This window comes from Watersipora subatra, chromosome 9, assembly GCF_963576615.1.
Source record: "Watersipora subatra chromosome 9, tzWatSuba1.1, whole genome shotgun sequence".
NCBI lineage: Eukaryota > Metazoa > Bryozoa > Gymnolaemata > Cheilostomatida > Watersiporidae > Watersipora > Watersipora subatra.
The window spans coordinates 52,086,587-52,099,267 of record NC_088716.1 but is presented as its reverse complement, the minus strand read 5'-3'; the positions used below and the strand labels follow the sequence as shown (position 1 = coordinate 52,099,267).

The 12,681-nt window shown below is 34.2% G+C and overlaps 2 protein-coding genes across 2 annotated transcripts in view; both read left to right on the top strand.

The window, feature by feature from the left end:
- The window catches only part of LOC137403636 (charged multivesicular body protein 1B2-like), a 233,842-nt gene that overhangs the window by 163,942 nt on the left and 57,219 nt on the right, over positions 1 to 12,681 (top strand). The gene's annotated exons all lie outside the window — the stretch shown is intronic.
- LOC137403948 (6-phosphogluconolactonase-like) lies at positions 7,782 to 12,655 on the top strand. Its single transcript, XM_068090075.1, has 5 exons — positions 7,782 to 7,942; positions 8,771 to 8,971; positions 9,478 to 9,623; positions 9,781 to 9,921; positions 12,044 to 12,655. The coding sequence occupies exons 1-5, from the start codon at positions 7,810 to 7,812 to the stop codon at positions 12,155 to 12,157; spliced, it is 735 nt and encodes a 244-aa protein (XP_067946176.1). The 5' UTR covers positions 7,782 to 7,809; the 3' UTR covers positions 12,158 to 12,655.

Genomic DNA, 12,681 nt, shown 5'->3' with positions numbered 1-12,681 from the left:
ACCCAAGTGGGTGGTAAAGACTACTCAAGCTCGTGTCTTCTACCAAAGGCCTCAGAGTTAAAGCACTAGCCTCAAGATCTTAGCCGTTCCCAATAGCTCACTTTGCAGCAACTCACTTGGGTTGATTGGTGCCTCCAATGACTATTGAAATTGTTCTGACATGCCAACACTTTTCAATCTCCTCTGTGAGTGGGAGGTATTTCTCCGCGTTTCCATTTCTTTGCTGATTATGTTGTAGTCGTTGGATATTGCTATATATTTTATAGTAGCTCTCTCATGCTCTTCTTGTCCATCACTACAATATCTGGCTGGTTTCAGTACATGCTTATTAGTCTAGATGTATATGTACCAGAGGAGCTCAGCACAGTCATTCCCGTTGACCTTATCAGGAGCTTACCACCAGTGTTTTGGTTTATTGAGGCCATACTCATCGCATAGACTTCCTAAACTACACCTGCGACATGGTTATACAGCTCAGTGTGTGCAGTTCCGGCTAGCTGCTTGCATCCACTGATGATGTGTTAAATGGTCTTTGGCAAACCTTGCGCAGTCCGCTACTAAGACCATTTCTAATGTCATAGATTTGTGTTTCAAGTTGCCTTGTTGGGAGCATTTGCTCCTGCATCGCAATAATTAGCGACTATGTGTTGGCCATTAGGTCATCTTTGCTCAGTATGTATGTTTAGTAGAAGTCACAGAATCTCAGATACATGTTGGTGGTGGGCACCATGAAGAGGTTTGGTGTGCTAGTCAGGTTCCTCATCATCAGTGTGTGGCTTCATTATTACAGCAATTCAGTGAAATTCAGCTTGTAACTCATCTATGAAGCTGCATAGGATTTCATGCTCCATTCTACTTGTTTCACTGTCTGCAGTACACTTTGCAGCCCCCTCCGTCCATATATATATATATATATATATATATATATATATATATATATATATATATATATATATATATATATATATATATATATATATATATATATATATATGTATATATATATAATATGTATAAGTGGAACTTCACTCTATAAGTTAAACATTTTATTACTAATATTTTTATGTGGTACAATAAGTATCACACTCTTCAGATAAAAATCTGAAGACTGAAGAGTGAAGCTCCACTTATACATATTTTATAATTTAGCTCTGATTTATCATTGAGCACTCTGTAACGAACTGTGCAGCATCAACTTTGTCTATATATATATATATATATATATATATATATATATATATATATATTGATCATGCGGCTATTTAGAAGCATTAATCTGATCAGTATCAATGAAAAAAGCTGAGAAATTTGAGAACTTGCAAGAAACCCTATTCTTACAGTTCTAAGTTGATAACTAATGATTTAAAATATCTGTGAGATTTTTCATAGCCCCATCATGATCATAAGAAAAGCGCTAAATGTAGGTAAGTAAAAAATGATTACAACAACCTGTGGAGATAGTAAGTTTCGAAAATTATAAGAACAGCTACTACTATAGGAGTTATCCTGAAGCAAGGAACCCAACATGGTTCACTCAATACACTTAACATTATTAATAGTATAGGTTGCCCTGACTCAAAAGAAGATCTAGTGGTTACTCTCTTTACAAACTTGTTTAAAGGCCATGCTGATGTGAATCTAAACATTTAACAGTTCACCAGTACGAGTTGATTTTATCCACAAATAATGATCATTTACCAGGTCAAATGACAGCTAAACAACTACACACCTTTTTACCTTATATACCCTCACCAAGACTGGCATGAGACATGCATAAAATCTCTTTGGTGTGAGGCCTTGACAGTTTTTTTAATTTTGACAGCAAAGGTTTTTTGACAAGTAGTAAAAGATGTTGATAATCTATACTCTACTAGTCGGAAACAAAAATACTGATTGAGTTTTAAATTCCATCTGCTGGCAAGAGGAATATTTGTAGCAGCAGGAATGGCAAAGGTTGATCAGCCTACATACATTCCCTAATGCCTACATTTTCTTATCCAACCATTAAATTCAAGCGAGCACAACTTGAATCTGATGTTAAAAAACTGGCTGTTCACTGTCATCAGCATGCATGTTTACGTGGTGCAAGCGGAGGCATAAGGATCTTCAGCTTAACTGATGTTTTTGGTGTTATTGAAAATGCTATATCTCTTGGCATGCACTATGTTATGTATTATCAAGCGCATGCGCATCACTAGTGTATGCAGTGCAGTGTAGTGTAGCATCACTGGCATGTGTGGCATCAGTGTTGTGCGTGGTGTCACTGGTGTGAGTGGTATTATTGACACATGGGATTACTCAAATGCCTTTGTCGGGTGTCACTAGTGTGCCTAGTGTCGCTGGCAGGTGGGGTGTCACTAGCAAGTGTGGTCTCACTAGTGGGCCTAGTGTCACTGGCAGGTTTGGTGTCACTAGTGTGCCTAGTGTCGTTGGCAAGGTGCGATCTCACTAGCAGGTATGGCGTTACTAGTGTGCCTAGTGTCACTGGCAGGTGGGGTGTCACTAGTGTGCCTAGTGTCACTGACAGGTTTGGTGACACTAGAGCTTGTTGTGTTACTGAGGTGGGTAGTGTCACTAGAGGTATTGTGCAAATGGCATGTAGGTAAGCTGTAATGATGATGTACCTTAAATGTGTCTGAGAACAGGTAGCACGTGCAAGCTTTAAAATGGCATGTAAAGGGGCATTTCGTATGTTGAATGCCAATATCTGCGTAGGTTGTCCAAGTTTTGCCTACAATAATGAAAAGTATTTTATTAGAGTGTACAATTATTGTTTCATTCAATGCTGTTGCGTAAGATAGTATTTCCAATAAACGAATACATAAATAGATATACTAATTAGAAAGACGCTAATAGTTTGAAGTAATTAATATTTTTGGTTGTAAAGATAATTAAATACTAGATCAAAAGCAAATTGAGATCAGTAACTATATTTACTCTGGAAAGAACTGAGCTATATTAAGATCTAAAAATGTTTGCTGAAGGTTTCCCTTCAGCAAACCCTATAAAAAAAATTTCTTATCAATAAAACGACAAGCGCAGCTGCAGACCAACCATTGTAAAGACTTTTTTAGAGAGAGGATGTCAACAGCGCTGCAAACTTCGCTGAAACTTTGGACATCTGGTAAGAAATATCGAATCAGTAGCCCGTTTATAGTTTCTTTTATTATAGAGTGACTTCGCAACAAGTACGCTACAATGATAGCTAAAGGTGTGGTAAGACTGCTTGTCTCTAGAGCTCATATAACCTCCAGAGTAGATTATGGGGCTGGTTTATGCGGCCCATAGCTACATTGATTCTCAGGTGAAGACTTCCAGCCTTTGCTAGGTTGGTGGTGAGAGGTCCTGACGGAAGTGATCAGTCATAATACAACATCACATCATATTGCACTATATTTATATGTATTATGTAACATCATGTTGCACTATATTTATATGTATTATATTATTTTATATTATATCATAGTATATGATATGATCTGACATTATAGCACATTACATTATATTGTATAATGTTACTATTTATCATGTAATATTATATAACCTTATATTAAATTGCAATATAATATTACATTATGATATTATATCATATTTCATTACATTGAATTATAATATATTATGTTGCATTCCGCTACATTATTTTATAATAATAATAAAACACAATGCAACATAATGCATTAAGCTATATTGTATCTGATCATATTATGTTGTGTTATGTTATGCGATAATATATTACATATTATATTATGATTGTCATCATTATTAGTTTTATTAGTATTATTATTATAGCATATACATGTACATGATGCCATATTGTAACATCTTATTCCATATCCAATAACACAATACTGTAATTTGCCATATTATGCTATATCGTATATTACAATGTAATTTATTACTATCTTTTATATAAAAACATGTTTTAGTATATTAATTTGTAGGATATTTAAACAATGAACTGCATTATTAAAAGCACTATTTTTTAGGGTTTCCAACACTGCATTTAAACAAATAATTTGCATCTTGTACTTTTCTTGAAATTGAATTTATTATACAGCTTTATTGAATTGAGTGATTATGTGTGGGCAGTAAGGAAAAGAGTCCTTGTACAGGTATAATAATATTCATTTTTGTAGATTTTGAAGAGAAACTTCTATTACTCGTGTGTCTGACATGCAGTAGCTCGTCAACAGTAGATACAGGTGGGAATGCTCCAGTACTTTTTACGGATAGACAAGTCTTTGCGGGTGATTGTACGAAGCTGTATGAGAAATGTGAGGCTGGTGGACTTGTTATAGTCAACAAGGTATTGGATGCGGGTTTAACACAGCCCAATACTACTTTTATGTGTCCGCCCAACCATTCTATAGGTAAGCAAAGCATGGCCTCACTCTGTACCAAATCAGTTGATATTCAAATATTTTAATACTCAAATATATGAAACAAAAGTAACTTGTAGCGTTTTGAGTTAATTTCTCTTTAATTTGCTTAGACAAATGCACGAGTAATTTGGGGTTTAATTTGGAAATAAGTGTTTTAGGATTAGGATTTGACAAAAAAATTAAATTATTAAGATATGGGCTTCTACATACCCATGTTGATGGACAATTTATTAGTTATAAACTAAAAGTAAAACTTAGCCCGGCTTTTTTGCACTATTATCATAAAATTAAGATCAAAGGCATTTTGGATAATATGACTATTATATAACGATAAGGTCGATGATAAGGTCAAACCTAATGCTGCATATGATATACCGGTATGTACTTTTATTGGGCAGTTCATAATCATTTTTATAGAAAAAATGTTTTACATGTTGTACCACAAAAAAATCAATAAATAAAATTATTGTGTCACTGATATTTTTAATCAGCACAAACAAAACCAATAAAATTCCATCATAAACTATGAATAGAAGTGGTAAAGAACAAAGTCTTTAAATTCAATCATATACTGTCTTTAACTTTCATTAAGTTTGATCTTTCTTGAACAAAGAATAAATCTTTGTTTTTCTATGATATTGATTTTTATTTATTTCTAGTTTTAATTTAATAATAGTAGTGGAAATGGTCTTAATGGGATGGAGTTAGGTAAACTTCATTTTCCTCTATTCTATTCAACAATTCCTTGAATAATGAGATTATAATAATACACAGGTTAATATTATATGATGAGTATATATATATATATATATATATATATATATATATACATATATTCATTATTAAAACGTGATAATCCAAAAATTATAATTAAAAATATATATAAATTTTTAATTATAATTAAAATTATAGAATTATAATTGTGTAATTGAAAAGTATAAAATTATAAATAATAATTTTATTATTGATTATAACACGAATGGTATTTATTATTTATGTTTGCTTACGATCATACTAATAAACAGTTTGAAAGAAACCTATCTTCTTGACAAACTGAATTAAATTTGACATCGTGAAGCCCCGGTTCATGTCTATAGCCAATAGCACCTGACTTTTGCTGCATTTCAAATGTTTACTCATTGCAGGTTATCTCGGAGTTTCAGTTGTGCTGGTTCTTGTCATCATTGCTCATCTCTTTATATTTTCCTTGTTGCTATGGGGGTCCCATAGAAGGTAAGGGTCAAAGTCAGCCTGTGAGTATTATAAACCAATTCTAAAATTGGTCTGTGCTGTAAAAGTGAATAAACATGTTGTTGGCATTTTATTGAGTCAGATTATATATTTGCTGTAAGATAAGATAACTTCTCTTTAAAGAAGTTGACTCACAGTAGGAATAAGCTTTCATCCAGCTACAGTGAGGTTGTTAATCTTTGCTCGCCTAAAATTCATTGCTCTACTGCGCGTTATCACTCCACAATATGCTTAATTTTGCCCCAAACTACTTGAAATTATACATTTTCTAAATTCTCAACGTTTACTGAACACATTTACATAACAAAATCAATATTAAAAACCAAGCATTTTTTAAGCAGACATTAATATGACACAGCTCCAAAATCTAGGTTTTTTGGTGATTTATATATTTTAGTATTGTACTGATTGAACAATTAATACACAATATGAATAATAAATTAATAATGAATTAATAAACAATATCTTTGCAGAGATGGTCGTCTTGAAATGGGTTGTTGAGTATGCAAAATGCTTATGAAACTCCAACAAAATTGAGGCGTGCAAAGATTAATGGCTTTCACTGTAGTATAGTACACTGTTTCTGTTTTGTCATTGGATTTAGTATACAAAATTTGCGCTTTGTAAGACCAAGACCTATTAGTCATACAAGCAGCCCTTTACATTCAGTAATTTTTCTGCAGTATCCGCATTAATAATGGCTAGGAATAATTATGTTTGTGTTGCTAATTACTGCTGAATAAGATTTTGGTTTTAAAACAGTCCGAATTCTAATTTAAACTATTAAAACATATTTAAGGTATAAAACTGTCCAGAAAATGCTCAAGCTGAGGAGTTCTTCAAAGCAGGCTATCCAATCAGAAGAAGCAGTTGTATTTGAAAGCAAAGTTGGTGATACGCAGCAAAATGGGTAAAACTTCAGTTATGTCATTCACGTTACCTATATATTATCTTATACATTATTAATATTATGTATTATATATTATCGTCATGTCTGAAAGTAAATCTAAGATGCTATGAATAGTGAAGTTTCTAATTAATGATTTAAAATAAGTATGGAGTTCTGTATAGTGCAATCATAGTCATAGGTAAAGCGCTAAATGTAGGTAAGTACACAATAACTACAACAAGTGCTAGTAAGTTTTTAAACTTGAAAGAGCTACTTGTCCTGAAACATTGAACCTAATACGGTTCACCCAACACAGTTTACATAGTAGTACAGGCTGCCCTAACTCTAAAGTATTGTTAGTAGTTTTTCTTTCTATAAACTCATTATAAGACCATGCTGCTGTGAATCTAAACATTTAACAGTTTATCAGTTGATTTTATCTACAAATAACTTTGAAAACAACATCGTAGCAAAATTAAAAAAACTTTCAATTTTATAAGCTGCTTCATTGACAAAATAAAGAGTTATAACGGTAGCATACACTGCTACCAGCACATGACAAAATGGGAACGAGCTCAGTTTACAATGAAAAATGTTCATAGTCTATATTCTAAGCTCGGAATGTCCCTAAATCCAGTCAGCAAAGTTAACGTGGCTTCAGTGTAGTGGTTTGGAATAACCTACAGAGTTCTGATGAAGCTATTATATTTTTAGAAAGAAAGCTGAACACCACAGAAAGAAGCTGCCTGAAAGTGAACCTACCAGCAAAAACGCACAACCTACGAATATCACACCTAGCAAACCACATACTGAAATTTTAGTTTATGAAACAATCACAGAATGCTTGTAGCTAACATTGAAATACACAAGAACACAAAGAAAAACTGTATAAGTAATAGTTTTTCAAGTAAACTAAGCAAAATAAGTTTTTATTTCTCTCATAATTTTATATGAGTAAAACATTAATAGTTTATTATGAGGTATTTTAATAACTTGGAACTAATTAATTGTAAAGTGCTTGAAATGTTTCTATCAAGGAATGTATGGGACTCTTTTGAAAATGGAGTTGTCCCCTCTACCTCCATATTATCAAACTAGAAACTACATACTACAGTAAAAGTGATCTACAATCAACGTTCATATATACGTATATGGATATTTAAATATGTTTGAACAGGTAACTAATAAATATATAAAATAATCACAACACTTATACTATAATAATTAGTTTATGCTGATATAAGAAACGAGGGAAGACGCGCGTCGCTGATTGTCGCTTTTTTAATCATGTCTCATTGCAAACCGAAAGTAACTGTTCGAGAAAACGGAGAAGAAGTGTGCACCGATCTGTGTACATATATAGCAAATTGTGCGACAGAAGCAGTAGCAAACCATGGAGCTTTTTTCATTGGATTATCTGGTAAATATAGAATACATTGACTTTGTGCTGAATATATAATGGCTCTGCTATGTACGCAATATGTGTGTACATGTACTTCCTTCAATTCGGTATATAAAGCTATTTAGACTTGTAGTATATAATTATAACGAGATGACAAACCTTCATAGATTTTCTGTCTGTACATGTATAATGTTTTTAATATGTTTTTAAAAGGTTGTTCTCGTGCGAGGCAAATATGCTAATACATATTTGCTTTGGTAAAGAGTTGTATTACAGGGACAGCAATATTGTGCCATTAAATTTTCAGTTGAGTGTAAGCATTGTAATCTGCAACAGTTTTAGATTAGGGGGGGGGGGAGTGCCAGTGTATTGATTTGGTAGTATCAGACCTGTTTCCTGTTTATGTTCTTTCAGAATATTTTCAAATTTGTCTTATTGTAACATAAGTATTACAAAAAATAAATAAACGAACTAATGCAAGAACACTACGACAGGAACACTGAAATAGGGTTGCTGAAATTTGTAAGTTTTAGAGGGAGAGGGTTGTCTAAAAGGTCTGAAAATCATTTAGCTTAGTCTCACTCGAAAAAGACACATCCGACTTGTTACGGAGAACTATATCCAGTACTATACATTAATAATTAAAGTGGTGGTATGTTAATGTATAGTGGAAGTGTATTTAAGTTTAAAGTTAGAGTGCAACCTGGTATTTTTTTAGTAAATACCTTATCTGTTCTTAGTAAAAATTCATTGCACCAGTTAGTTTTAAGTAAGAGATAGGACACTGCTCTAGTAGCTTTTTCATGGTTTTTGTCCATAACTCAGCTGCACACGGCTTTTTTTCAGGTGGCAGCCTGGCCAATACTCTTGCTAAGGGGTTGCCATTGATTGAGACAGACTGGAGCAAATGGAGAGTGTTTTTCTGTGATGAAAGGCATGTTCCTTTTGACAACGCTGACAGCACCTACAGAGTGTACAAGGAGGGTTTGTTTGCCAAAGTTCCATTGTCCGACAAACATGTGTTTAAGATTAAACCAGATATTACTGGTGAGTTATGTGTTAACAATTTACTACAAACTTGTATTTTCATCATATGCATAGTTGTATAGAACATGAATTACCAGTTAACTTTTAAATGTCCGCTCATGATGGTTATATGCGCAGCGTAATATATGTGATCTTGTTATTTCAATTTAATGGACTGTATGTGTCACACAGAGTCCTTCGACGGAGCGTTTACAAGCTAATGTAGTTACTTGAGCCTAAATGCGCATACAGATAGTGGCTTAAATGATAATAGTCGCTTAAAAGTCAAGCAGAATCACATCAGTTGTTCAAATACGAGCAACTAGTCACAGGATACCAACCGTTTTGTTGATTTCACTCAAGTGTCAAAAACAGTCACTTGTTGTTCACCCTCACCACTTTAGTTAATGTGCCGCATTCATATTATATAGTTATTGAGACCAGAACACTGTGTGAGTATGTCTCAGTATTAACACTGAACATCTGAGTATGTCTCAGTTTTATTGAACTCTTGTTCTCTCTTGCAGTGGAAGCTGCTGCCCTTGACTATGCTAAACAAATGAAGGATGCATTTGGGGAAGATTGCGATTGGCCAATATTTGATCTGCTGTTGCTTGGAATGGGGCCGGATGGACACACTTGCTCACTCTTTCCCACTCATCCACTTCTGGAAGTAGGTTATATGATGTTATAGGCGTGTAAATTAAAAAAACTTTAAATGCTTGCGGAGTCTCCGTTCCTGTTGCTTTGTTGCTGTGACTTTGCACCTATCGGCACTGTATGTCTTAGCTGGTTTTTTAGTTTTGAGTGTTTTCCTTTCTCTTGTTTAGGAAGAAACTGTGTGGGTTGCTCCCATTAATGACTCACCAAAACCCCCTCCATCTAGAATCACTATGACATTCCCTGTCATAAACAGAGCAAAGCATTCAGCATTTGCTGCCTGCGGTGATAGTAAAGCCAGCATGGTTCAGGTAAAGCACACTCTCTGAATCATTCCTGTGTTACCAGTTGCATTGCGTTTCAAGTGTCACGGTTCAATTTTAATCTGGGGTTTAGGCATAAGCCGTATCTAGTTCAACTTCTTTATGTGTGGAGGAACTATATCATTGTCCGAAGCCACGGAAGACTTTCAAATAACAATTAGTACAGCTGTAGTACAGCTAGCTACCTGCAATAGCTTTATATGTTAAAAGTTGACTTGCAATAAAATTCACATTACAGTTATTTGGTATCAAAAGATTCACCATGTCTTACTCTGTTATGTTGTAGGTGCCAAATATGTGGAAATGTGATTACAAGCTCTTAAAAGCTCAAAAACGAAACGCCGCCGAATATTGGAATCTCTTTATTTCGATGACGTAGCCATGAAATTTGGTTGTCTTGTCACGTGATGTTCTCACGTGAATTGAAAGGCCAATAAAAAGCTCAATATAAAACTTATCGTAGCACTAGTATATGACAAACTCTTCGGGTTTTACCGAAGACCCCGTATCAAATATAGATGCTCACTACTTTACAGTTTTGTTTCGGTTTGGTCTAATTAGCAAGTCGTAATCTGATCATGTGACCCAATACTTCGCAAATAATTTCTGCAGTACTTTTCGATTATAACAAGTGACCAACAGGCTCGTCATGATTATCAGACAATGATATGTACTCCTTCAAGCTAAGGCTAAAAAATTAAACGAATTCTTACGGTAAGTTATAGGATATCACTGCTAAAAGTGACAGCATTACGATGATGATAAAACATACGCGTAAGAACAATAGACATGGTTTTATTGAATGCGTGAAGTATATTTGTGAAAATATTTCGACGAATAAGGTTGCATGAAAGTGTAAGCAGAAACCATCTCTCACAACTACGTCACATTTGAGCCGTTTTGGAAAGAGAATCCAAACTACGGTGGTCTCGTGTGGCTGCGATTTTCCGTTCGTTTTTGAGCTTGTAAGAGCTTGTAATCACCTTTCCACATATTTTGCAAGTACAACACAACAGAGTAAGACATGGTGAATCTTTTCATATCAAATAACTGTAATGTGAATTTTGTTGCAAGTCAACCTTTAATATCATCCCTGAATGATTGTTTTTCTGCTGTGTGCCACAGTTTGCGCATGTAAACTATGTTTCTATGCAATGGCCTAGTGAACTGGAGTACTTTGCATGACAGGTGTAATAAGAAGGTTCATAACACTGGCAGGCTAGCTAAGGTGCTTAAAAGCCTTTCGTATATGTCTCACAATTTTTCATCAGTTGATGTCAGATTTTGTTCGTATACATGTGGCAAGTGTAGCGATTGATAATTTTATGATTTCTGTGATATTATTATGGCCTTCAAGAAAGGTCTCTAAACTAGATTTTAGCTGATGGTATTGGTAAGCTCTACATCATAGATATTAATATATAACGATGGATAGATGTGTTGCTACCCTAGGACACTTGTGTATTCGCCTCATTTAACTTTCGCATTTTCGCGGAGTCATCCTCTCGCGAAAATATCATGTGCGAAACTAAACTATCATAACGAACGAGCAAAAACGCGAAATTAAATAGCTTTGTTCATCGATAGTCCAAGAAACAAATGACAGCAAGCGATCAAATTGCATTATCGATCTTGCCCATACCATTCTACCTGCGGTTCACAATTACAAACTAGTCCCAAATTGAATTTTTTTTCTTATCGGTGAACTGAACCTGAGGAATCTAATTATGTTTGTTCCACTGCATTTATTTTCACATCACTATATTTTTGCACTCATCAAAGCAGCGAAATTAAGTTGCAGCGAAATTTTACTCTGTATGCTACTCACGAAACTAAATACTAGCGAAATATAAGTGTCCTAGGGTATATTATAGCTCTATGGTTGGGTGTGTTATTACATAACTTTATGGATAAGTGTGTTGATATATACCTCTATAGATAGATGTGTATCTATGACTTTATGGATAGTTTTAATATTTATTTTTTTAATATTAAGAACAATTGTTTCATTGATGTTTTGTTGATTTCAAGGCAGACACCACAATAAAGCATTTTACATGCGTATTCCACATTTGTGTTATAATTTTTACTGCAAGAGATAATATTGTAGCGAGTATTGGAAGGAGATGAAAAGCCACCTTTACCGGCGGCAATGGTTCAATCTTGTGAGGTCTGCTGGTTTCTTGATAAGGCTGCAGCGAGTCTTCTGACTGCAAAATTATGACAACTTCCATTTCTTGCATACCCTGACTCAATTTTACAATACCGTACATGCATAAAAAGGAAAGGCATTATATGGTGGTGGTATTTTTAGTATGTTTATTGAATGTCATGGTCGTTATCTTTATACACACACACTGTTTACATACATGTTAGAATTATTTGTGATAAACGACTCATTTTGTGTATGGCGTAGCTTGTTCATTGCTTAACAATCAAGTAATACAGCCAGATGCTTCCTTTTTCAGTAGTTGCTTTATGTTCGTATTATTCTTTTCAAAGTTTCTGGTAAAAGCTGTAGTAATGTTTTACTAATGGAAAGCTATCTATACAGCGAGACAAGCATGAATGAAAACGGTTCTATAATATAGTCTTAATCATTGGAGTTGTCTACTCTACCATAATATGAGTAAGCAACTCCTGCTTTTTGCAAGGTATTCCACTTCATTACTGGTTTTTTGATTTTGACTGCAAGGACTAATTAAAAATACTGTCAGCTTCATATTACAGTAGGCCAGTCTGTGTCTC